Source organism: Ursus maritimus, unplaced genomic scaffold, assembly GCF_017311325.1.
Source record: "Ursus maritimus isolate PB19 unplaced genomic scaffold, ASM1731132v1 scaffold_6, whole genome shotgun sequence".
In the NCBI taxonomy this organism is placed as follows: Eukaryota; Metazoa; Chordata; class Mammalia; order Carnivora; family Ursidae; genus Ursus; species Ursus maritimus.
In genome coordinates, this window is record NW_024426774.1 from 21060295 (window position 1) to 21084997 (window position 24703).

Consider the following 24703-nt stretch of genomic DNA (forward strand, 5'->3'; position numbering starts at 1 on the left):
CAATGTTAGGGGTTTACAAGAGGTTTTTGGGAGGTATCACTCACTACAGGTTTTTCTTTACCTCAGCTTAAAAAATATTCCTAGAAAAGCCCACTTTTAAACAAAGGGGTCCACAACTAAGAGTGTTTGTAAATCACTAGATTAGGTGATTTCTTTCTTTTCAGCTTTAACATTCTAAAATTTTGTGAACATAGTGCAATATTCTTTCAAGGGTGGTGGAAACATAGTATTACAAGATCCCTGGCTGATCCGTCAGGCTGGCAGTCTTTGCTTAACTATATCCAGGGAACTCACACTTCAGGAAGCAGCCATACCGGACTCTTTCAGGTTCTCACCTGGCTAGTTCTAGCCCCCATTTACTCAATTCCTCTATGATTAAGACAGGGAGAATCCTGTCACAGGTACTGGAGAAACACAATGAGGAAGCAAGGTAATTCAATGTCACAAACACTTAAGGCTCCAATACGCAAAACACTGTGCCAGGAGTGAATTTACACTAGTAAATTTAATAGAAGTCCAAATCTGGTAGGTTGGAAAGTTGTTCTCTGAAGTCAGACTGTCTACGTTCAAATCTCAGCACCACCACTTAGTAAAGTAACCTTATAGACTGCTCAAACTCTCAATCTTATATTTACAAGCAAATTGGTGGCAATTAACTACCTCATATGATTAAGTAACATATACAAAATACCTGAAATAGATCAAGTGTTTAAATAAACACTCATTTATCCTCTTTTCCTCCTTCCCTCTTGAGAATACATGGGAGGAAGAATTTTTACTAGAGAAATCTGGGAAGTGCCTTGGTAAAAGGTGAAATTTGAGCTGGGACCTTGAAGGATGAATGGGGCTTATGTGGAGATGATGGAGGGAATAGTGGGAGCAAAGGCACAGGAAGAAAAGTACAGGAATCCATAGATTATGGTATAAAGTGGCTATATTGGGAGGGAAGGTTGAAGTAGAATGGCCTTCAGAGAAAAGGGTTTATGGTAGAGAAAGAGAGCAAGGGCTGAAAGCATTCTCCTGATTTTGTTTTGGAGGTAGAGACCAAGGCTAAGAGTCAGCAGCAGGAGCAGGGCTGCTAGCACCAACCTACAGCCTCAACAGCATGGGTCCCCAGGTCCCATCTTTTCTGCCACTGAAAGTGGAATTCCATGATGCAATGTCAGGGGGCTGCCGTGGAGGAGCAAAGCTTCTCTGCAATGGAAGGCACTTCCCTATCAGCTCAAAAACGAAACTGGCATAACCTGAGGTTGATCACAATAGGGTGGTACAATACTTGCCTCCTTTGGGTTGTGATCCCTCTGCTGCTAATAGTCTGGTTGCCTCCAGGTTCTGTTTCCTCTTCTGTACGGGAAGGAAACTGAACTGCTTGATACCTTTCTTCTTGACATAGGATAAATTCCCTACACCCAAGAGGCAGAAAACTGTTCCCAGATATCTGGCCAACCAGTCTACAGTGCCAAAGGGTTTTGTTCCAGGTAGGCACTAAATTAATCTCCACTCCTCAGTTGGAGTGGAGAGATTTTTCTCCCTTTTCTGAGGTCATCTGACTACTTCCCCCAAACTTGATTGTACTCCCATACACTCCAAGACTATCGTTTGTCTATTTCTCATTGCTGGGGTCTGTCTTTGGTTAGGAGGCAGTATTGGAGTCCCTGTGAGTCTGCAACACCCCACAAGGGGACTCTTAACAAGAGGAGATATAACAATACATTACTGTACTTGGGTTTTAAACACCTCCTGTATAGAGATTTGAAATACAGTAGCTAGACATGTTTAATAAGTCAACAATGTGACAGTATCATGAAGGACCAAAAATCATGACGTGTAAAGAATGGTTAAAGTAACTGAAGATATTTAATCTAGAGAAGAAAAGACTTGGGAAACACATGATAGCTATTTTTAAATATACTTAAAAAGGCAATCACAGGGCAAAATGACTAGATTTCCTAATACCCATGGTGAAATTTATAGAAGTATACTCTTTGACTTGATATAAAGGAAGATTTTTAAAAACATGACTGCCTAGGAGTGTTCAAGTAGGGTCAGATGACCAGTGATCGGGAATATTTCGTAAGCAGGAGCAAGTAAGATCTGAGCCACTGTTCTACTGGTAGGGTGTCTGTGGTGTTCCTCGGTTAAAGAAGTACTATCTGCAGCTTCAGTCCAATAAATTACTGTCACCCTCCTGGGCCTGTGTGTTGGTTACTCTAAAGAGGAAGTTGAGAAGGCAGTAATACTGGATCCTGGAATATAGTCACACAGGAGCCTTCATGCGGATACCCTTTCCGGTTCTCCAAACACCCACTCACGTGTGGTCTCAAAAACACCCAGTACCTTTACTTAGCTTTACCCACTTCGCAATAAGCTCAATATGAGCAATTGACTTCCAAGCCTAGGCCAGGCCTGAGTGTTACTCAGGAGCCATAGTTTTAGGCTGAGGAGCCTGGAGAGTTTGTGGAGGGCTAGCCCCCCTGCCCGCAGGGGGCTGTGATGACAGAAGTCTGTGGAAGGAGAGGTATCTAAGGAGTCCTGGCAAGGCAGGTCTAAAGGTCCAGGTCTGGCAGCATCACTATCCATGAAGACCCCCGTTCCTATGGCTCTGTGCATGGGGGGGGCCATTTGTTCCTGGCAGACTTCATTCCAAAGGTCCTGTGTGGACCACGACTAGGGACCGGGCAGAAGGCGATGGCTGGTGGGAGGGAAGCCAGGCCCTTTAATCGGGGAGGATGGCTGGAACATAGCACTGAAGTGGGCTCGACTTTCAAGCTGCATACGGTGGCCCAGTGGTGAGGTGAGTCCACGGACAAAATGGATCCGAACCAGCCCGGACTGTCCCCCAGACACCAGCCATCCATAGGAATCCAGGTTTGGGCTGAAGCGGACCTGTGAAGAGAATAGAAAACAAGAGATGTTCACAGCTGGTGCTTTAGTGTGAGTCCGAGCTGAAGAGGGGGAAATAAAGGGTGATAATCTGGAAGGACAGGACCGTCATGGGGTGAGAGAGGTAGGAAGGAGGTATGTCTGTCACACTCTAGGGGATGAGGTTCCCAGAGCTGTCTTCCTTCCTTCCCTCTGCTACCTTTTCATCCCCCATTTCACTGACCGTAGGGCCAGAGGCGGCAGGTAATGAGAGTGAAGAAGGGTGGAGAAGATGAGAGACAAGGTTTGTACCTTGTGAATAGCCTCTAGCTGCAGCCTGTCCAGGCAGAGCTGCGAATGCCCCTCTCCTTCCTGCATGCGCAGCATTGGCTCCCTGTGGAGCAGATCGTGGAAGGAACCCTGGGGAGGGGAGAAGAGGAGAGAGAGAGCCAGCAGCTTCTTAGTCTTGCACCTTTGCACTGCCACTCCTAATGCCCCACTGTACCAGAGCTAAGTGTTCTACTTTTTAAAACGCCACGCCCATTCTCCCGGCCTCCATTTACCAAATCCGTGTCTTGAAAGAGCAAGTAGTGATGGTTGACAGTTTCAGCGTAAGTTCGTGCTTTGGGAGGGTTGGGGGCCTCAGATGAAGCAGAAGAATGGTCTCGACCTTCAGGGCTGTCCTGATACGGCATCAGATCTGCTTTATATATAGGCTAGAAAGGAGACCATGAGATTAGATCCTATAATACTGGAGACAGAATAAAAGAGAAAACTGATGGGGCGCCTGGGCGGCTCAGTCAGTTAAGCGTCTGACTCTTGATCTCAGCTCAGGTCTTGATCTTAGGGTCGTGAGTTCAAGCCCTGCACTGGACACCACGCTGGGCGTGGAGCCTACTTAAAAAAATAAGAGAGAGAGAGAGAGAAAGAAAATTGGTTTTGGGGCAGAGAAGAGGTAAAGATGGAAGAAGGTAGTATGTTTAAACACAAGCACAGATGCACTAGGGTAGGAATATTAGGTACAGCTCTGTGCTAAGACTTCCAGGGGCGATATCAGGTCTGGGAGACCGCATCCAAATTTGTACCCTACTACTTTACAGTTCTAATTTAGGAGGTCTTGGGGATTAGGACCCAACGGATGGTGCTACCATTAAATATCCATATACGTACGAATCTTCGCTCCACAGGTCGCTTGACATTTATCGGGTTCAGTGCCATGTCAGGCAGTATAGCTGCAATGAGCTCCCCGGATATATCTCCCGCGGCTATTGTCCCAAGCCAGTCGGACCCTGAAAGACTCTAATAAGAAGAGACAGATTTCTTTCATTCATTCACTCACTCATATTGTTTCAGTTCTGTGAACTGGAAACAACCGCACAGTCTGAACTGGAAGACACACACACACAGAAACAAAAATGAGTTTATCGGGTGGGGGGATGGGGTAAGTGCAGGATGACATTAAGAAGAGCACATGGTGTAATGAGCACTGGGTGTTATGTAAGACTGACGAATCACTGAACCCTACCTCTGAAACTAATACACTATATGTTAATTAATCGAATTTAAATTTTAAAAGAAGTTTATCATAACCTTTATCCCTGATGATACAGTTACCATACATCTATCTTCTTCTATGCAAAACTGCCTCTTCCTGACCACCGGTAGGTGAGTAAAGGAATCGTTTTTCTGTGCAATGAAGAGAGGGGCTCACCCAGACAGTGCCTTTGCGAGGAGCCGTGAAATAGGCCTTGAAACCAAGGTAACCAGCATCAATATAATGAATTCCACAGAGTCCATAACTGTAAGAGGAACACAAAATAAAACTTTCCTTTTTCCAAGATTGTATTCATTTCCCTTCCCCAATTCCTTCCAGAATTCAAATTACCTCAGTGAAACAACTTTCAACCCTCCTCTCCCCACAACAATCTGGCACACTTTGCACCCCAACCCTTAGGGCCTGTCCCTAGAGCTCCTCCTATCTGCGTCCTGCCGTACGAGGCATAGCAGTTGTCCTGAGCCACAGTGACACCATTGTAGGGGAGCAGCCAAGCCAGCTCTGTACTCAAGAAGCGCTTGATAGAGTTTATGGGTTCATAAGGTCGTCGAAGGTCCCAGAATTTGATTTTGCGGTCACTCCCCGCAGAGACGAGGAAATGACTGTGGAAAGAGGGGAGAAGAGGGAGAAGATCAAATCTGAGCGAGTCTGGGAGTACCAGCCTTCCCCGGCTTCATCTCCCAGCCCACAGCAATCCTGTCCTGTACCTGTTAGCTTTGCACCACTGAAGGGTACGCACAGCCTGGTCATGGGCCAGGAAACACTGGAAGGGATAGAGCTTCAAGGAGCCATCGGAGAGCCGTATCCGCTGCAGGGGTGAGTTAGTGGGAAGGTTCCAGAAAACCACCATGCCTGAGATAGGGATAGAATGTGTAGGTATTAAAGGCAAGTTCTCTCTTCTTTGCTCTAATGCCTTTCTCTGGGCTCCAAGGACCTTTGCCTTTTACCCTCAGATGTGACCCCCTTATGAAAGGATATAGAGATCATGATTAGCTCGCCAACATTCCCTCTGTGATATTTTAGCTCCAACTCTCATCAACAAAAAATAGCTTGGTCTGGGACTTGTGGTTGACAGACTGACTGAATATACCCAATAGCCTCTATTCCCTACTAAATAGAAGGGATTTTTTAAAAAGCATAAACCCTCTAGGACAAGGGTTGGCGAACTACAGCCCGTGGGCCAAATACAGCCTGCTGCCTGCTTTGGTAAATAAAATCTGACTAGAACAGTCACACCCATTGGTTTACCTAATGTAAGGCTGCCTTCATTTCTCAATGGCAGAGCTGAGTAGTTCCAACAATGGTCAAACAGCCCACAAGGCATAAAATATTCACTATCTGGACCTTTAGAGAAAGGTCTGCCAACTCTGCTCTAAGACAAAGAGGACAGGCAAGGAGCCAAAAGCAACAAGATGCACAGAAACAGAAAACAAATGAACAAATAGAAACTAACTCTGATGACCCAAAACCAGCTGCCCCCTGACCAGGCGGGCAGAGGAGGACGGAATCAAAAGCATAACTTTGATAAAAAAGAAGACAAATTAAAGAACAGTAAGAATTTTTTTAAAAGATTTTATTTATTTGAGAAAGAGAGAGAGAAAGAGCATGAGTGGGGGAGGGGGAGAGGGAGATGCAGGCAGCCCTACATAGGGCTCGATCCCAGGACCCTAGGACCATGACCCGAGCCAAAGGCAGATGCTTAACCGACTGAGCCACCCAGGTGTCCTAACAGTAAGAATTTAATAAACAATAGCTGGGGAAACTATTTGTAGCTAAGAATGCAGGAAATGTAGCACCTATGAGCTTATCTTGGAAAAGCTTATTGGCAGCAAACTCCAGCTGAGCTGCATGTCATGCAGCAACAAGGGCAGACTGAGAGGGACGGACCGGGGGACACGCGCGATCATTTCAATGCGGAATTATAACTCGGGGAATTAAGAGCAAAACAGCATCAAGAATGATGTACCCTGACGATGTAAGAATCGCCGCACCAAAAGAAAGACGCTGAAAAGACAGAGAGGGACAGGAAGAGAGGTGTGAAAGTGCTAATGTCCCGACCTCCTGGGGCGAGACCACTGATGAGGTCGAACCGTGAAACTGTCGCCTGTGGACTCCAACTACGGGAATGCCTCTTTATCTATGATCCTCTTCTGTCCCCTTTTAAACCTTAAGAGTATCTTGAAGGAACTAACGTCTCTGTGGTGAAGGAACATTTATGGGGAGCTTAGCCAGCTCTCAGTTTCAATTCAGTCTTTTACTTTTATAAAATTAAAGGATAATTAAATTTCCTACATTTTCATTTAAAATAGCTTATGTAGGGGCGCCTGGCTGGCTCAGTCCGTGGAGCATTGCGACTCTTGACCCTGGGGTTGAGTTCAAGGCCCACAGTGGGTATAATTACTTAAAAATAAAATCTTTAAAATAGCTTACATAGTATGATCCCATCGCTATAGAAGTCTCTCTCTTGCCATCTGATCTTTTTATCTTTATGTATGCATAGAGAACTCAGGAAATGATGTTTATCTTTTTTTTAAGATTTTATTTATCTATTTGACAGAGACAGAGAGAAAGAGAGACAGCGAGAGTGAGAGCAAGCGGGGTGTGGCAGGCAGAGGGAGAGGGAGAAGCAGGCTCCCCGCTGAGCAGGGAGCCCAACACGGGGCTCAATTCCAGGACTCTGGGATCATGACCTGAGCTGAAGGCAGATGCTTAACCAACTGAGCCACCCAGGCACCCTTCTTCTTCTTCTTCTTTTTTTTTTTAAAGATTTCACTTATTTGAGAGAGCAAGCGAGAGCTGAGCTGGAGACGGGCAGAGGGAGAGGGAGCAGACTCCTCATTGAGTAGGGAGCCCGACGCAGGGCTTGATCCTAGGACCCCAAGATCATGACCTGAGCCAAAGGCAGATGCTTAACCTACTTAGTCACCCAGTCGCCCCTGATCATTTGTTCTTAATTATGTTTTTCTGAGTAGAAAAATTCTAGTGACTTTTATTTCTTTGTATTTTTTAATATTGCTTAAACGTAATGCCCACCACTGAACCAAAAAGGAAACCACCACCAAAAATACAAGCATATATGAAGTTTAAAGAGCAATAGCCCCTTATGCTGTTTTGGTTTTTTACCATTATAGTAGCCAGCAGCCAGGTGGTGGTGAGGCCGGGTGGGCATCCAGGCCAGGCTAAGGCACTGACCGCACTCAGAGGGGTCTGAAGCTTGCACAGACCCCACCTGAAGGGTTGCCACACACTGTACCTGCAGGGACAGAAGAGCCGGGACTAGGGTTAGGGATACTTACCATTTGCAACAAAGGCTCAAATTAGTGTTTAACCCCGCGGGGTGGAGGTGGGGGAGAGGCAGGAGACTCACTGTGGAATTAGAAAGGGAGGCTCGAGAAGATGGAGCCTTGGCTAAGGTAGCAGGTCCCTCACTCACCTTATAGATGGCAGGCTTCATCGCATCTGTGAAGGAAGAAGAGCGGTAACTGATGCTCTGGGAACAGAGGACTGATGTCCTGGCCTGCCTTGCTCTTAGATCAGCACCGCTGACCTGAGAATGACCTTCCCGGACAGCCATCTCTCCTCCAGCACACCGATGCCTCTACCTCTACCTGCCCCCATCTTCTTTCCCCCCCGTTGTACTTGAGTGTGTCCTTCGTTCTATCATAATGGCTAACTGCTCCACTCTGCTCTCTCTCGACCCTCTCTCACCTTTTTCAGAACTTTGCGCATTTGGTTATCTTTCTTTCTCCTGAATGACCCACTTCCTCTCTCTCCCTACTGGGTCATTCTCATAGTCAGATGTAAACATGCACTGTAGTCTTCTAACTAAATGGAACAAATACACAAACAAACCCCTCCTTTACCCCTTATTCCCCTCCAGCACCACCCTCATCTTCGCGTTCCCCTTCACAGCCAGTCTACTGGAAAGAACTGTCCACACATCTGTCTTCACTTCCTCACACCTATTCGCTCCTCAGCCAGACCACCAAATATGGGATTTCCTGGGGCTCAAACCTGGGCGCCCTCTTCTTTAAATACTCAGTACAGTTGAAAAACAAATTTGACAAACAGGAGATGCCTTTCACTAACCCCTTCCTCTTCTGGCTCACCTTCAGCTCTCCGTTCTCTCCCTCTCTTCCCAGCAAAGAGACTGTGTTTATGTGTACATGGCAGTGAGAACAGGACAGGTCAAGTACGGGACTGGGGGAAGGAGAAGAGCGTGGCAGGACAGATCAGCCTTAGCAGCTCTTTACACACCCAGTTAGCTGAGGCAGCAGGGGGGGAGGGCCTGAGAGCACACAGCAGGGAAAGGGGGGGAAAGGGGAGTGGGCTGAAAGATCCCGGTGAGAAGACTGCAGGAGAGAGCACCCCTTGCAGGCTGCTACAGAGAGAGGGGGAGGACAAAGGTGAGAAGTCAGAGTGGCTGCGGTGCTGAGTGAGGCTCTGTCCCAGAGGCCAGGCCAGGAGGACTTTCAGGAGAGCTAGATGGGGCCCACTACAGCAGCCCCATGCCCCCTGCCTCCTGTGCTCCTCACCTGGGGGCTGCTGAGCCAGCAGGGCCTCTGGATGGGGCAGACTGAACAGCAGCACCTTCCCGTCGGAGCAGGCAAGAGCCAAGAGGCCCAACCTGGGCAGGAGAGGAGCCTAGAGGGGGAGACCAGATCTGTGCTGAGGCTTGCTGCTTTCAGGGCCTCTTAGAAAACTTCTGAGGTTTTGGTCCCTGGAAATGACATGGATTTGCTGGAGAACTCCATCCTCCGCTCTCTGTCAACTCTGGGAATTCATAGGGCCTCTCTGTTCTTTCTGTGAGTCCCAGGGCATCCCACAACCAACAGGGAGGTACCTTCCGTGGGGTGCCTGGAAGTTCCCATGCTCCACTGGGGCAGAACTTGAGGTCCCAGATGCAGCCGTGGTCGCAAGCAATCCCATAGACAAAGTGAGCCCTGTTGCCAGGACTGAGGAGAGAAAGCATATGGGGAGAATGGGCAGGGAGAACGGCCTAGGGTGGCCAGAGCCCATCTCAACCCATTCCAGGCCCCCTGCTCCCTGGCCCAGCCCCAATCCAGGCCTCCCAGCTCTCCTCCCCAGCTCCCCGCCAGCTCCCCTGCCCAGGTTCTCTCCTCCTCAACCACCCTCCCACGGCAGCGTCCCAGCCCCACCTCACCAGCTTTCTTGCTGCAAGGTCCCAAGGCCCCAGACTTGGAGCAGCCCAGGACCTGAATGAAGCTGGCTCAGTGGGTGTGTCTCATTCATGTCAGGGCTGGAGAAAAGGGCCACATACTGCGAAGCTGCCGCCCCCTCTGGCACTGGACACCAGTCCAGAGCCCAGAGGGGTCCCCCCGTGAAGAAGGACACATCCCAGCGCTCTGGGTGTGCTGTGATCGAGCTAAATCTAGAGAAAAGTCAAAAATGGGATGAAGAAAGGAATTAACAAAAGGTAATAAGGCTTTCAGAGGTGAATGGATAAAGTAACATCCAAACAATGGAATATTATTTGGCACTAAAAAGAAATGAGCTATCAAACCATGAAAAGGCATATCACTAAATGAAAGCAGCCCACCTGAAAAGCCTACACACTGTATAATCCCAACTATGGGACATTTTGGATAAGGCAAAACTATAAAGACAATCAAAAGATCCATGACAGCGATGGGTTAGCGGGGCGGGCAGGAGGAGTGGTTGGTGCACAGAACTTTTAGGGCAGCGAAGCTACTCGGTATGATGCCGTAATGATGGAGACAGGTCCTTATACATTTGTCCAAATCTACAGAACGCACAACACCAAGAGTGAACCCTAATGTAACATACGGACTTCGAGTGATGATGTGTCAGTGTAGGTCCATCAACTGTAACGCATCTGCCCTCTGGTGGGGGATGTTGACAGTGGGTGAGCTGTGCATGTGGAAGGGGGACAGGGGGTATACGGGGGATCTCTGCACCTTCCTCTCAGTTCTGCTGTGAACCTAAAACTGCTCCAAAAAAAATTAAGTCTTTAAAAAAAAGAAAAGGTAATGCGGACAGAATGGGAGCTCCAGCTGGCGCCGGTACGAACTGGCTTAAGCAGGGGCCAGAAGAGCAAGACGAGTCTACAGGTGAAAACAGTCCTTAGCCACCGCCTGTACCGTCCTCCTTTCCTTCCAAAGCCTGTCTAGCTCCAGTTCACCTTCAAAGATGATAGGCTATGCACTGTGGTCTACTACAGTGTTCTCTCCAGGGCCAGCCTGTCGGGTCTATCTGAGTAGATGTGACCTGGTAAACTGGCCTGCCATCTCCCTTGCTTCCCTTAGTCTGCCCAGCAGCAATGAGCACTGCAAAATTAGAGCGGGCTGGCCGGATCCAGCAAGACTCCTACCTTGGGACCCCTGGAACAGCATCAGGGGAAGAACAGGGCCAATCTGCCATCCCTCTCAATACTCATTTTTCCTATTTCTATCTCCTAGAATCAGAAACAGATATGCAATCTTCACCTGTTTATTCGGTAGAGTGTGCCGTCCTCAGGAAGTCCTTCACGTTGGACAGAGAACAGTGGAGACTTCTCCTCCTGGGGCAGGTAGGGAGCTGCTTCACTGGGGGCGGGGGAGGGAACAGAGTGAATTTGGAAGTTTCACCCATCCCAGGATTCCCTGTCACCCTCCTATCTCCAGGGGTGTCACCCCCTCCCAGCTTCAGAATGTCTCTTTCACTTACAGTTCAGATAACAAGTGCCACTTCCAGGCCAACGGAATCCATTCTGCAAACTCCCAGTATGAATGCTTCTTTTCTCGGCTGGAGGAACACAAGAAGCATTAATGAAGGAGAAGAGAAATTTAGAGCAGTGCTGTCTGGTAAACCTTTACAATGATGGAAGTGATCTATCATCTACGCTGTCTGACAGATACACTAGCCACTAGCTGCAAGTAGCTACTGGGCACTTGAAATGTGGCTAGTGTAACTGAGAAAGCAGACTTTTCATTTTAATTAATTTTACATTACATTTAAATGGCCACACAGCTAGTGGCTACTGTGCTGGACGGCACAGCTCTGGAGCTCTTGCCTTTGCAGCAGTGCCTTTTAGTTATGGATGTCTTCAGCGTCCTGCCCTGTGAGTGCCTTCCCTCTTTCCCACGGCCCTACTTCTCGATGGTCCTTTGCATGCCGCCACCACCCACTCATCCCCAGCCCCCTTCCTCAAGTCTCACAGGTCCTTGGTGAGATGGAGGCACTTCCAAACAGGAGCCATGATGTGATTTGGTAAGCCATTGGGAGCCATCCCCCGGCAGTGTGGCTTCTGCTTCTGAGGAGCAAATGAAAAAAAGGGAGAGAATTTTACAGATTAGAGAAGTCTCCAGACGGCATCTTTCCCAGCTTTTACTTTTCTTGGCACTGCTTCCTCTCTAGCCTGATTTAACAGCATCTTAAAAGACTGATGTTTCCGCCATCACAATGACTTCTTCACCTTCTGCTCCCACTCCTCCATCAAAACTGAAAACCTGTGATGTATTTTCTGTTCACCTTCCTCGGCGTCTCCATGGCATTTGGTTCAGAGGACTCACATTTGCTTCCTGAAACTCCGTCCCCATGGGACAGCGTCTCCTTACTCTTCCTGCCTCTCTGATATTTCCCCACAGGCGCTCCCTCCTCTGACAGGTTTGGGTGATAACAGTATTTCCCAAAGTTCCTCTGTCTTTTCATCGACCCTCTATACATGTAGTCCGGGTCCTCTCATCCCATGTCCACGGCTTTGACTACCATCGTTGACATCTTAGTAAATGTAAACTTTACCCAGTTTCAGCTTTTCTACAAATTCTAGACCTTTACAGTGTGGTGCCAACCCATATTATAGAGCCTAAGGCAAAAGGAAAATCAGTAATGCAGTTCCTGTCGTTGTTTAAAACTCTGATATTTTGTTCATCATAAATTTGTTGCATTATTTTTAAGATTTTATTTACCTTAAAATATAAATATACTATAAAAATAAAGTGTGCAAGACAGCAGAGTGGAGGGAGGAGCAGAGGGAAAGGGAGAAGCAGGCTCCTCACTGAGCAGGGAGCCCGACATAGGGCTCGATCCCAAAATCCTGGGATCATGACCTGAGCCGAAGGCAGATGCTTCACTGACTGAGCCACCCAGGTGCCTTGCATTACTTTTATTTGTTAAAATGTTGCATCAAGATATTTATCTTGATTACTGAGGAGTTTGGTGCTCCCTTAAATGTTGTGCTTAAGACAAGGAAGTCTGGTCCCATGCACGTGACTGGCAACCAGACATCTCCAGTAGGATGGCTCCTGGCACACGGGCCCCTCCAACTCAGCAGGTCGGAAAATGAGCCCATCGCCTCCCCTGCTCACCCACCCCTCCCCTGCTCCCACCGTTCCTGTCCTGAAGTCCGACACTTAAGAGCACCATCTCAGCTAGAAACTCCTACTCCTTCCTTTCCAGCAACTGCTAAGTGCTGTTAATTCTCTTAAATGTCTCTTGCACCTGCCCCCCCTTTCACTTGCTTCACAGCCTGACCCAGGCCCTCCCTATCACTACCTGGATCACTGCAGCTGTCTCCTCACTGTCCACGGCAGACTGACCTATAGTCCTAACTGATCATGTTATTTTTCTACTTAAAAATCTCTGTTGCACAGACTTTCTGGGATGATGAAAACGTTCTGGAAATGGGTAGCAGCGATGGCTGCACAACACTAGAATGTGCTAATGCCACTCAGTTGTACTTTTTTGGGGTGGGGGATGGAGGAGCAGAGCGAGAGGGGAGGGAGAATCTCAAGCAGGCTCCCACGCCCAGCATGGAGCCTGACAGGGCGCTCAATCTCACAACCTTGACTGAGATCACGACCTGAGGCAAAATCAAGAGCTGGACGCTTAACTGACTGAGCCACCCAGGCACCCCCAAAATAATTTACATTTTTAAATGGCAAATTTTATGTTATGTATATTTTACCACAATTCAATAAACATACAAACACCTGTGTTGGCTCCTACCAGTCTTTGTCCTTCCATCCTCTCGAGTTCAATCCCCCCACTGCTTCCCCCCTCCCCCCGCCCCCCGGCCTTTTGCTGATCCCACAGGGCACCTTTGGGAACCTGCTGACAGCGCTCAACAGCTCTGCCTGCTTGCTGTCCTGTCGGGGGAATTCCTGGGAAAACCAATCTCTCTGGCAAACTCCTATTCACCTTTCAAGACCTAGCCCAACCATCGCTTCTCTGTGAAGCCCCAGCAGTTCACTGCCCTCCTCAACACGCCAAAAGCATTTGGTTCCCTCCCGCCCTTATCACACTATGGACTCTGAGGCCGGCGGCTCTCCTAGTCACGTGTTTCCTAGTGCAGAGCAGATGCTTGATATCTGAGTGAGTACCCTCATGCGCTCACACCCCCAGCCCCCGCCTGCTCAACTGTTTTTGGACGGTGTCCCTTTCTTCGATGACTTATTTTGGCCATCAGTTACTAGGCCAAAGCTTTCCACTGGGGCGCCCTGCAGACCTCGCTAACAATCCCAGCTCCACATTCACTTTCTTGTGCATTCAGGTTACCCCTGCGGCAGACCCTCGTGGGGTGCTTTGAGGCACCACAGGCTCGGGGTCAGATGAGCTCTCGCTTGGGGCCTCGCTTTCATCTCCATCTTCCGCCTCAACCTGGAGCACAAAGTCTTCATCCCGTGCAGTGTCATCCTCTTCTTCTCCACCTTGACAGGCTGCCTGCTGCCGGCTTTTCTTCGGTTTGGCGGGGCTGCTGACCTTGGGGCTCTCGGGACAGGACACCGGAGCAGGCAGGGCCGTCGAGAGCTCTTCAGCCAGTTCCTGAAGGTACAGAAGTGCCCTGCGGGACAGGGCAGAGTCACGGCCACCCTCACACACACTTCACAGACAGCCCGCTTTTCCAGACACTCGGCCGATTCTCATCTCACTGGATCCGCCCAGTGACCCTGGGAAGCAGCTATTAATTTCCCTTCCCCCTTTGATAAAGAACCAGAAATCTAGGGAAGTTAAGGGACTTGACCAAGAGAGGACTCAGATCACGTATGTGGAATCTGAACCCAGGTCTGCCAACTCCAAGTCCAAGGCACTTTCACTCTACCGCAGTCAGAGATCAGTAAGAGCCCAGAGAAGAATGGAAGGGCACACAGAGACCGATATATACTGGGTGGGAAAATTGCAACAAAGACCTGGAGGTAACTGAAAAATGTGACAGGATACAAGGCACAAAAAGCAACCTCCTAGACAAACTCAGCAACAGATTAAAAAAAAAAAAAAAAAAAAAAGCTGCTGTCGTAAGAGCTAGAAGATGGATCAAGCCCCCAGAACCCAGAAGCTACCCCCGCTTACCTGACACCTTGTCACAGCCTCTCAGCTCTCCAACGTCTGCCCCCACCAACCCTTCACCCCGATCCCCCTCCACCAAACTGCACCCCACAGTCCTTACACTTGGGCAGCCCTTCGGCGGGGTCGTTCCCCAGGAGGGGTCTCAAAGTCCTCAGGGGGCCTCTTTGGAGGTGGAGACTCCGGCTGATCCAGGTCTTTGGACAACTTCAGCAGTAGCAGCTCTGCCTTGGACCTTCGACCTCGTTTCTTAGGCATGGGGGTGGATAGAGGGTTGGACTGATCTAAGAGACCGGGAACCAGAGGGGCTGATGGAGGATTAGGTTGCTGGGGCTTTCTGGGGCCTTTCCGTGTGCTACCACCTCTCTTCCGGCCAGGCTTTGAGGCCCTAGGCTTTGAGACCTTTGACATCTCTGAAGAAAGATCTGTAGAGAAGAATATGGGTCTGTGAGACGGGACCTCTTTGGAGGTCAAACCTCTTTGGAATAGATTATACCATACCTGGCTTGATAAGATCCTGTGAGCTCACCCTGCTCTTTTTCATCTTAAGCTAAGCACAGGGAGATTAAAAAAAAAAAAAAAAAAAGGAAAGGACAAGGTACATACCTTGCTGTTCAAGTCTGGAGAGGCTTTCTTGTTCTGCAGGGAGCCTCCTCTCATCAAGAGAATCCTCAAATCCAGGCAAAGGTGTAGGTAAAGACATCTCTATGGAAGCCTCAGCACTAGTTGTTTCTGAAGAGGCCTTGACATCAAGCTGATTTAGCACCTCTTGTCCAGGAGAGTCTACCACAGTCATGTTCCCCACGGGGCCGGCCTCCCCCAGGGCAACACAGCCGACCCCGCAGGTATCCATCAGCACCCCCTAAAATTGCTGCCCCTGCACAGAGACATACACATGAGTAGAAGGCAAAAGCTATTTGCACTGGCTCAGAGTTTTCTCTTTGCCTGTCTTTTCTCCTCCCATCCCACCCACTGCCCACCCCCCAGCCAGAAACCCAAGCTCCCTGATCACGCATTCATTTAATAATAATTACTAAGCATTTTCTATGTCAGGCACTGTTCTAGGAACTGGTAATATGACAATAACCAAAACAGACAAGGTCCCTGCCCTCATGGAACTTAGGCAGTAGCAGAGCTAGCAATAAACAGGTAATAAGAAAGCTACCATTTATTTATTAAATGCTTAATTTGTGCCAAGCATTATATTCTTCAGCCAGTTTAAAGCTCTTAAGTTTTCTCATAAGGATAATGCAGTGAATGAACAATTATTCAACTTCTTTCCCTAAAACCCAGTGAAATGAATCACCCCCTTCCTCTCAAAAAATAAAAAGACAGAAAGTGAAAAAATCTTCCCAAACTTCCTAAACCTTCAGGAATAGGCTACAAAGAACAGCCGCCAGATACATAAAATTTAGACCAAATTGAAGGAGGATGCCTAGAGCTAACATTCATCTTTGTGAGTACTAGTCAAAGAAGAGATTTATTTAATAATAAGTAAGAGTTCTCTAGTGCCCTGCCACTAATCTTTTACCTGAATAGGGGAGGTAGATGGCTATGAGATAAAGGGACATCCTACTACATTAAGAGACCTTTCCCACATGGAGAATGAACTAAAAAACTGTCATGAATCTTTTTTTTTTTTTTTTTTTTGAGAAAAAGAGAGAGAATGGACTCACACATGCCCAAGAGCAGGGGAGGGGCAGAAGGAGAGGGAGAGTCAAGCAGACTCCCACTGAGCGCAGAGCCCAGAGCCCAGAGCACAGCCCGATGCAGGGCCCGATCCCATGACCCTGAGATCATGACCTGAGCCAAAACCATGAGTCAGTTGCTTAATCGAATGAGTCACCCAAGCGCCCCTCTTCAATTTTTTTCCAAACCCAGAATATCAATTGGGGAACCATGGGCAAAAGTAAACTGACAGACATAAACAAAACACTGACCACCAAACCAAAAAGCTGAGCAACTCAGAACTCTGCAAGGGCTCAGTTTTTGGCCAAAATAACCAGCCTATCTATGACAAAGAAGGAGAAATAGCTCACATCCCAGGAGGGAATCTCCCATAGGTCTGCATATGCCTTAAGGATGTTTAATAGAACCCAAGGCAGTATACTATATTGCTTCCAAAATGCCTAGCAGGCCACAGGAACCAGAAGGAATTGTTTTAAGGGCTACAGAGTAAGAGACTGGAAATAAACACAAAGAAAAGGAAAAAACCTACAAGATGACATAAGATAAAGCTGTATAACAATAACCAAAGATCAATTCACCCACTAAAAAAAAAAAAAAAAAAAGAATAAAGATTTGGATTCATTTAAAAGCCAAACTATATGCTTTGAAAGAGATGTCTAAAAACAAAGGAACCCAAAGAGCTAGAAGTCAAAAGATATAAAAATATATAGGGCAAATGTAGGCACAAAGAAAACAGGAGTTTTGTTGGTAATAGCAAAGTTGAATTCAGGAGAGAAAGTATTAAATGGGACAAAAAGGGAATACTTTATAATAAATACAAAACAAAGCACAATCTTCAGGAAATGCAAGAACTTTTTTTTTTTTTTTTTAAGATTTTATTTATTTATTGGACAGAGAGAGACACAGTGAGAGAGAGAACACCAGCAGGGGGAGTGGGAGAGGGAGAAGCAGGCTTCCCTCTGAGCAGGGAGCCCAATGTGGGGCTCCATCCCAGGATTCTGGAATCATGACCTGAGCCGAAGGCAGACACTTACTGAAGGCAGGCAGACACTTAACAACTGAGCCACCCAGGCACCCCACAAGAACTACTTCTTTTAACCACTGACAGATCAAGTAGATGAGGACAGAGAAGGCATGAATAAAATGATTATTTAACCTCTCTATTGGTCAAGGTTCAGCTGCATAGAACAGAATCCTCTCCAGCCAGTTCAGCTAAAAGGGATTTGTTACAGGGTATTACAGGGTTCACATCAGTGGCTCCTAAAGTGTGGTGGTGGCAGCATCAGCATCACTTGGAAATTTGTTAAAATGCAAATTTCCAGTCCCATCCCAGACCTCCTGCATCAGAAACTCTGGGATGGGGCCAGCACTTTGTGTCTCCATAAAGCCCTTCAGATTATTTGGATGCACATGCAAGCTTGAGAACCACCTGCATGCAGGATCATTGGGAGGGGTGGGGGCGGGGGACAAGTGCTTGTCAAAATGGGAAGTTGTCTGGCAGCTGCTGGTTCAAGAACCACAGGACCTCTCCTACACCACAATGAGGAGGCACCTGCGACCAAGAAGCCCCTGCCACAGCTGATGCCCATGAACTGCCTCTGCACTAATCAGAAAGTGACCTGACTCAACAGGGAAGACCCTCCTTCGGCTCCCAGGTCCAGAATCATACCCCTGCCACACTCTGAACCAGCAAAATGTATGTCCTCCTGGCCTGCCTCTCTCCTCTCTCTAAACTCGGGTCCAAATTTTAGTTCTTCAAGAGCACATTTGATTGGCAAGACCTAAATCATATTCAGAATCTTGGATAGAAAAAAATTCCAGGAACTGAAATTTCTAGCTTTCTAGGCTCTCAAGTGGAGGTTTTTCCTTCTCTCACATCCCACTGACCCCACGGTAGAAAATGGGATCAGTGTCTTGTCAGTTCCTCTCTGATGCCACTTGTAGACCAACAGTCCTCCCTGTCTTGTAAAAACTGTTCCTTTGAAGCTCATAACATTCAGCTAAACCATTGCTACTTACTTGCTGTAATACACTGAACCTTGTCATCTCACAAAACCTTTTAACCTCCAAAATCACAAAGACATCCCACTCTCTGATCACAACCTCCCATCATTATAGCTAGATTGCTCAACTACTATCACTGTATCTATTCTTCAACCGTATCAAGTCCCCATCATTGATCTCTCCAATTCCTCCCTGTGCTGGCCACATCCTATCTAGCTTAGATTCCTTTATTTTAATCAGACTTTTGCTGATAGTATAAAGTTCGTTTCTTGTCTTTTTCTTCCACAGGACTGGCAAATTTAAACCCTGGATGAACCAACCATCCTTTTTCTCTACGTGCACATCTAAGCTGCCAGGGTGCTAGCAATCACACTTTCTCTCTACTCAGCCCCCCCATTCCCTCTCCCCCAAGACCTGATCCCCTGGTTCTCAGCAGGTGATTTTGCCTCTGATTTCCAAAACAAAACCCAAAGCCATTATGTGGGACATATTTCAATGTCTGGTCAAGTAGCCTAACATTCCCTGAATCTGTATCCCTCATCTACCCATCTACCCAACTTCCACTCGTGTTCTAGCTCTATTCCCCCACCTCCTAAGGACACTGGAATGGTTGAGCCTTTTCCTTTACGCTGGCTGTTTTCCCAATTGCATTTAAGTGTCTCTAATTTTCATCTTCACACACATATAACAATCCTTCAACCCATATTCCTCCTCCCTCTCACAAACTTTTTTTTTTTTAAAGATTTTATTTATTTATTTGACAGAGAGAGAGACAGCCAGTGAGAGGGAACACAAGCAGGGGGAGTGGGAGAGGAAGAAGCAGGCTCCCAGCAGAGCAGGGAGCCCGATGCGGGGCTCGATCCCAGGACCCTGGGACCAGGCCTTGAGCCAAAGGCAGACACTTAGCAACTGAGCCACCGAGGTGCCCCTCACAGTCAAACTTTGAAGTTGTCTGCCCTTGATGTTTTAATTACCCTGCTTCATTCTGACTAGGATATTGCCCTCCAACTCATCACTGAAGCTAAAGTCATCATTAACTGCTGTGTCAACTAATGCAATGGACACTTCTCAGTCTCATTTAACTTGATCTCTCAGCAGCACTGATGCTACTGACCACACCTTTCTTGAAACATTCTCTTTTCTTGAGAAGCAATTCAAGCACAATAAAGTTTCAGATTTTTACAAATTTTCCTCAATCTTTTACAGCTGCCTCACTCACACCTATCTGGCAGCCTCTTTTGTTTCTTTACAAATGTACCTCTTTTTCTTTCTAAAGCATTCAACTTAGTTTACTTTTTTTTTTAAAGATTTTATTTATTTGACAGAGATAGAGACAGCCAGCGAGAGAGGGAACACAAGCAGGGGGAGTGGGAGAGGAAGAAGCAGGCTCCCAGTGGAGGAGCCTGACGTGGGGCCCGATCCCATAATGCCGGGATCACGCCCTGAGCCGAAGGCAGACGCTTAACGACTGCGCCACCCAGGCGCCTCTCTTTTCTTATTTAGAATCATTTTTATGAAACTTTTAGTTGACACAAAGTATTGGTAAATACGTGCAGAATGTAAAGAATAACAATAAAGCACCTATTTATCTGCCACATTTCAACTTAGTTTTAATAGCAACAATAACTTTTATATGCAAATTTCTTTAAAATTTAAACATATCTCACAATTATATAAATATAACGACAAATTAACTGACATAAAAAATGTTGAGAACCATCACAATGACTCTTGACAAGCATTCAACTCAATCAGTGGGAATAGAATGACCAGGCCTGGGGCACCTGGGTGGCTCAGCTGGCTAAGCATCTGCCTTCCATTCAGGTCTTGATCCCATGGTCCTAGGATCAAGCCCCATGTTGGGCTCCCTGCTATCTGCTTCTCCCTCTCCCTCTGCCCCTACACTCCCCCTTGTGCTTGCTCTCTCTTTCTCTCTCAAATAAGTAGAATGACCAGGCCTATAGGAGAAAAGCTGATAGGCTTCAAGCATTCAGTGTGCCATGAGCATCTGTACTTTACAGAGGAAACGGGGGATGTCAGTTAACACAGGGAGCTAGTTATCTAGGTACCAGTTAAGAGAACTTCTATGTATGTCTTGAAGATTTTCCACATCAGTACACACATGCATATATCTCATTCTTCTTAGTTACTATCCAGTGTTCCATAGAATTATAGTTGTACCCATTTTAGCATGCCCTTGCCAATCTTTAATTTTTGCCAATCTGATGCATGAAGGAATTCTGCCCTATTGTATTTATTTGTGTTGTCCTGATAATGATAATGATTGAGGTTAGCAACTTCTTTTTATCTGCTGGACATCTATATATAGATGCATTTTTTTTAAAGATTGGTTTATTTGAAAGAGAAAGAGAGCACGTGTAAGCAAGCACACAATCGTGAGGGGGAGAGGGAGAGAGAATCTCAAGCAGACTCCTCGATCAGTGCGGAGCCCCACATGGCACTCAAGCTCACAGCACTGAGATGGAGCCCCACACAGGGCTCGATTTCACAACACTGAGATCAGGACCTGAGCTGAAACCAAACATCAGTCACTTAACTGACTGTGCCACCCAGGCACCCGGAACATCTATCTATATATATATTTTTAAAAGATTTTATTTGTCAGAGAGAGAGAGAGAGCTCAAGCGGCAGAGGGAGAAGCAGGCTCCCCGCTGAGCAAGGAGCCCATGTGGGACTAGATCCCAGGACTCTGGGATCATAACCTGAGTTGAAGGCAAACGTTTAACCGACTGAGCCACCAGAGACCCCCATTTTTAAAAATATTTTATTTATTTATTTATTTATTTATTTATTTATCAGAGAGAGGGGGGGGGACATCTATATTTTTAATGAATTGCCTGTACATATAATTTGCCCATACCTCTACAGAACAAATCAATCTTTTATTGATCTGTGGAGTTATTTATGTTGCAAATACTTTCTACTTTTTAAAAAAGATTTATTTATTATTTTAGAGGGGCAGAAAAAGGGGTGGGGAGAGAAAGAATCTCAAGCTGATTCTTCACTGAGCTTGGAGCCATACCTGGGGCTCCATCCCATACCCTGAGAGCATCACCTGAGCTGAAATCAAGAGTCAGATGCTTAACTGACTGAGCCAGCCAGGTGCCCCACTCTTTCTACTTTTTAAAAAACTCTGTTTATAATATTTCTTCTAAACTGAAGTTCTATTTTCTGAGTTAAATTTCTCAATCTTTTCCTTTATGAGTTGTTTTGTGTCTTAAAAAGGCCATTTCCTACCCTGGTAATATAAACATATCGTATTTTATTTTCTTCTAATGCTTTTTCTAGTTTGAATCTTAAATGTAGCTTTTTAAAAAAGATTTTATTCATTTGAGAGACAGCAAGCAAGCACAGGCAGGGGGAGCAGCAGGCTCCCTGTTGAGCAGGGAGCCCGACGTGGGACTCGATCCCAGGATCCCGGGATCATAACTTGAACCCAAGACAGACGCTTAACTGACTCAGCCACTCAGGTGCCCTTAAATGTAGCTCTTTAGTCCATGTAGAATTCTCTTATTAGGGAAATGGGTATTTACTTCAGATCTATCTCCCTTGAAAGTTTCATTAGGATCTTGCCTGACTCACTACTGAATCCAGAACCTGGTACATGGTAAGTGCAATAATTAAACTTTGTTGATTTAATGACTAACTTGTCAAGCTGCAAAAAAATCCCTTTAAGGATTGGCTCCTGTAAAAGGCAGCAGCAGGGTATGGTGGTTAATTTCCACTTATGATTTCACAATAAATTTTCTAGACACAAGCAAAGGAAGGGATGTTTAATAAATTTGTGCTAGAGTTTATAGAAGTTTACATTTGCACCTCAACTTGTTTGGAATACTGCTTCAAGGCTGCCAGGATTTTCCCAGCCAAGGAAAATAATTAGTTAACACAGTTCCTCAAGTATGGAATTACTGTAAACACACTAGTCTAATACACTGTTCCCAAAGTGTTCCTATGGTGCAGCTGGTGGTATGCAAGATGATTTTAGTCACACAAAAATGAACTTTATTTAACTATATTTATTTTAACTTGTATGAAAAACTCCGGCCCGCGGGGGCGCCTGGGTGGCTCAGTCGGTTAAGCCTCGTACTCTTGATTTCTGCTCAGGTCCTGATCTCAGGGTCGTGAGACCTAGCTCTGGAATCCAGCTCCCCGCTGGGCTTGCAGCCAGCTTAAGATTCCTTGCTCTCTCTGCCCCTCCCCCCCCGCCCGCGCGCTCTCTCTCAAAAACAAAAACAAAAAAACTCTAGCCCAAGAAACCCATGGTTTCATCTGTCTTGCTTAGACTGACACGAAAGCACTTAAACCTGAAAAACAAACCAATTTAAAGAAAACTATTAAGAAAATAATAGTACATTAGATAAGGGATGCCAAAAAGTAACCAAAGAACAGGAATGGCTGAAGTTTGTTTAACAATATGCCGCTAGGCCGAAGAGGCTTCGCCATACACACTACACCTCTCTAACCAAGTGAGTTACCGGGTGGGGCTGAAGTCGCCTCCTCCGCCTTCCCCAGCAGACAACCTACTTGCCGCGGGATAAAAGCACCAGAGGGGAAACATAACTGGCCCTTGGCTGCGCCAATGGGGTTGGAGCGCGCCGGGCACAACCCCGGGGTTAGAAGAGCCTAGCGAAGGCAGAGGCTGAGACATAGCTGAAATGAGACTAACCCGCGACCACTCGAGGAGTGATCGCCTGCCCTTCCTCAGTCATGGGTGTGGGGGCAGCTTCCACCACTAGCCTGCGCTGGGAGCGAGCCTTGAGTTTTCTGAGGCTCAGAACTACTGTAGGTTTGCTGAGTCCGCGGGATGCAATGTAAGCATTGCCGCGGCCGGGACACAGGATGTCGTGTTACCGCACCGCGTCGGGGAAGAAGGCAAGAGCCGTGATTAGCAGGGATGAGGGATGTCCGGTTGTACTACGGGGAAGGAGGTGGGGAGTGTGATATTTTCTGTAGCAGCGCGGGGGCTGGAGGTCGCGATGCTATGCAGAGAGGGAACAGCCGAGTCGGGAGTTGGTTCCCAATACCTTAGTGCTATGGGAAAAGGAGGAGGAGTAGTAATCGTGGGGCCCCCGCACACCCCGCTGCGGTACACTTACCCTCACCAAGTCCTTCCGGAAGTCCAAGTTCGAAGATGGCGCCGCCTGTCTGGTCGCGGTTTTATGACGAAATCTGGTAGCTACTCTTTATTGATCCCCTCCCCCCACCCCACGCCCGGCCGCCAATGCACAAGGTAAACACGTGAGCTTGGTGGGGACTTTGTGCCCGAGGACGTTTTCTCAGACTATGTATTCCATAATGCAGTGCGGCGAGAGCCCCGCGCCCTTTCGGAGCCGGCGGGGCTCCAGGGCTTTAGCCGCGCCAGGGACGCTGCGTGGCCTTCTGGGAATTGCAGTGTCAAGAAAGGAAGATTGACGCCTGCGCGGTGACGGTCGTCGCGCCCCGCGGGTTCCCACGGGGCCTGTAAGCGATCCTCGAGTGTACGGCGCGCCCAAGCCTCGCCGCCGCTCCCGAGCCCTGGAGCCTGCCTAACCGTGAAGACTACCGGCCGTGTGGCGGGCAGGGCCAGGCTGGAGTGGGAGTAAGCACTCCGGCGGTCTGAGCTGAGGAAACGGACTGAGAGACTGAGGAAGCCTTGCCGCCGGCTGCCAGAGGATGGCTCGGGCCTCCGCCACGGGCAGCCACTCATGAGCCCAGAGATGGGCGCTACAAAAACACAAAGGGGGTTGGGAAAAGGACACGGAAGAGAAACCAGTGGAAAAGCCTGGCGTGGGGACACTACACTGTAATGAGCCTCAGGGTTGGCCCCGGCCTTGGTGGGCATAGGCCTTGCTTCCCTCCCTGGGAGATGGGATGCGGGTGGACAAAGAAAGAACGTAACAAATTTCTGCCCTTTCCTGAGACATTTAAAGCCATATAAACTTTACAGGTCTCCGCATTTTAACTGGGAGAGTTCAGGGTATATAAATAGGGACAGGAAAGGGTGGAGTAAACCAGTCTTTGCCCAAAGAATTTCACCTATTAAATTCCCTTGTTTACACAAAACATTTGAGAAAAACGCGGGAGGAGCTAGCTAAGACTTAAAAGCGGGAGTAAAGGGACTCTGTCCCCAACTCTCTCAGAGGCCTGAAGTCAAAAGTAAGGCTGTGCTGTAGCTTAGGACTAACTTTGTGAGAACGCAGAATTGGGTGCAGCTCAGGCTGCAGTTGCTCTAACAGTACTATCTTAAATGCTTGTGTGATGGACAGCTCTCAGCTTCAACACTTGTGTAGG

General features: G+C 47.4%; 1 protein-coding gene across 2 annotated transcripts; it reads right to left on the reverse strand.

Annotated features, from left to right (window-relative positions):
* Window positions 1-1758: 1758 nt before the first annotated feature.
* On the reverse strand, window positions 1759-23750 carry GTF3C2 (general transcription factor IIIC subunit 2). 2 transcript variants are annotated; one of them, XM_008700313.2, is made up of 19 exons: window positions 23530-23750; window positions 15326-15596; window positions 14823-15144; window positions 13934-14219; window positions 11596-11690; window positions 11105-11182; window positions 10885-10983; window positions 9582-9809; window positions 9261-9372; window positions 8953-9061; window positions 7851-7876; window positions 7541-7670; window positions 5125-5269; window positions 4858-5019; window positions 4574-4661; window positions 4033-4161; window positions 3426-3578; window positions 3175-3282; window positions 1759-2886 (listed from the first exon to the last, which is right to left on the reverse strand). In XM_008700313.2, the coding sequence occupies exons 2-19, from the start codon at window positions 15570-15572 to the stop codon at window positions 2668-2670; spliced, it is 2736 nt and encodes a 911-aa protein (XP_008698535.1). In that variant the 5' UTR covers window positions 15573-15596; window positions 23530-23750; the 3' UTR covers window positions 1759-2667. The 2 variants fall into 2 exon arrangements, with proteins under 2 accessions (XP_008698535.1, XP_040478952.1); XM_040623018.1 differs by lacking the exon at window positions 23530-23750 and having other exon boundaries at window positions 15326-15632.
* Window positions 23751-24703: the final 953 nt, after the last annotated feature.